Consider the following 1,175-nt stretch of genomic DNA (forward strand, 5'->3'; position numbering starts at 1 on the left):
GGGGTCTGCACCCCAGCTGTGAGCTCAGCATGGCTCCTGTCATTAGACTCCAGCAATGCTGCCAGCAGCTTTCAGATGGTGCCTGTCTTTACCAACGAGCTGGCATGCCCATGCTGACTGAGCTGACTGACCAGAACCAGATCTCTACTTCGACATTTTCCTATCCAGGTGTTCTCCACTGGGATCTCAGAGAAAGCAACATCAGAAGAGAAGCTCCATTCCTGGACACCCGTGTAACTATCACTGACCAGAATACAACACCCTCATCTTGGTCTATGACAGCCAAGTGTGATAATATTTTCCATATCAATGCTTTACCACCATCCTATCCAACACTATCTGCCTGCCTTGCACAGGCAACACCATCAAATCTACCAGATCAACTATATATCCTGGCACCTTGCTACCTGGATGCAAGTCAGATATATTATTATGACCAGAACAGCCTGGGGCCTCCGATGGCTGAAGAATTATGGCAGTGCCAGCAGGCCTATGGCTCTGTGTCTTGCTCTGAGAATCAGGCTTCCTCTCTGCACCCAGAGATGATGATGGCACGACAGGAGATTCAGCCAATGAACATCCAAACACCTTTCTCCACTCTCCCATCTACTGGCCCACATCTGCTCAAACCATGCCAGACACCAGTCCTCAAGGTGAGTAAAGCCAGGAGGGGAGGTGTGAGATCAGCCCTTAGAGGAGACACAGCTCTACCTTAAAGAAGTGGATGTCCACACAGAGGAAGAATGGGAGGCCTGACATGTAGGCTGTGGCTCAGGCTCATTACCCCTAAATTCAGTCTCTATAATGAGAGAGAATACAGGAAAGTGAGTGACATTCAACCTTCATTAAGACATGTCCAAGGACCACACCACAGGAATGCATTTCACTGCCAAGACTAATCAGGCCCATGCAGCAGATCACTAAAATCACCTCCTTCCTAATCTATGTCTCCAGATTCTAGATGACATCAAGAATTTTTTCTGTTTTTGTACCACTAAGTTTCCCCTGAGTTGAAACTAGTATCCAGAGAAATGGAACCCTGAATCTGATCTGGAGGAAGTCTTTTCCCACACTCCAAGTGTCTGATGTGACATTGACAAACACTTAAGCTGTAGCGACAGTTTGCTTTCACCTGTGTAATATTGATGAGCAGGGTTGAAGCATCTCACCCTATC

At 47.3% G+C, this 1,175-nt stretch overlaps 1 protein-coding gene across 1 annotated transcript in view; it reads left to right on the plus strand.

Moving 5' to 3' along the window:
• Nucleotides 1-29: 29 nt before the first annotated feature.
• The window catches only part of CUNH2orf78 (chromosome unknown C2orf78 homolog), a 7,988-nt gene continuing 6,842 nt past the window's right edge, over nucleotides 30-1,175 (plus strand). Inside the window, exon 1 of the mRNA XM_005372181.1 lies at nucleotides 30-653. Coding sequence (XP_005372238.1) covers nucleotides 30-653 — 624 coding nt within the window. The remainder of the gene's footprint in view (nucleotides 654-1,175) is intronic.

This window comes from Microtus ochrogaster, unplaced genomic scaffold (genome assembly GCF_000317375.1).
Source record: "Microtus ochrogaster isolate Prairie Vole_2 unplaced genomic scaffold, MicOch1.0 UNK234, whole genome shotgun sequence".
Classification (NCBI taxonomy): domain Eukaryota; kingdom Metazoa; phylum Chordata; class Mammalia; order Rodentia; family Cricetidae; genus Microtus; species Microtus ochrogaster.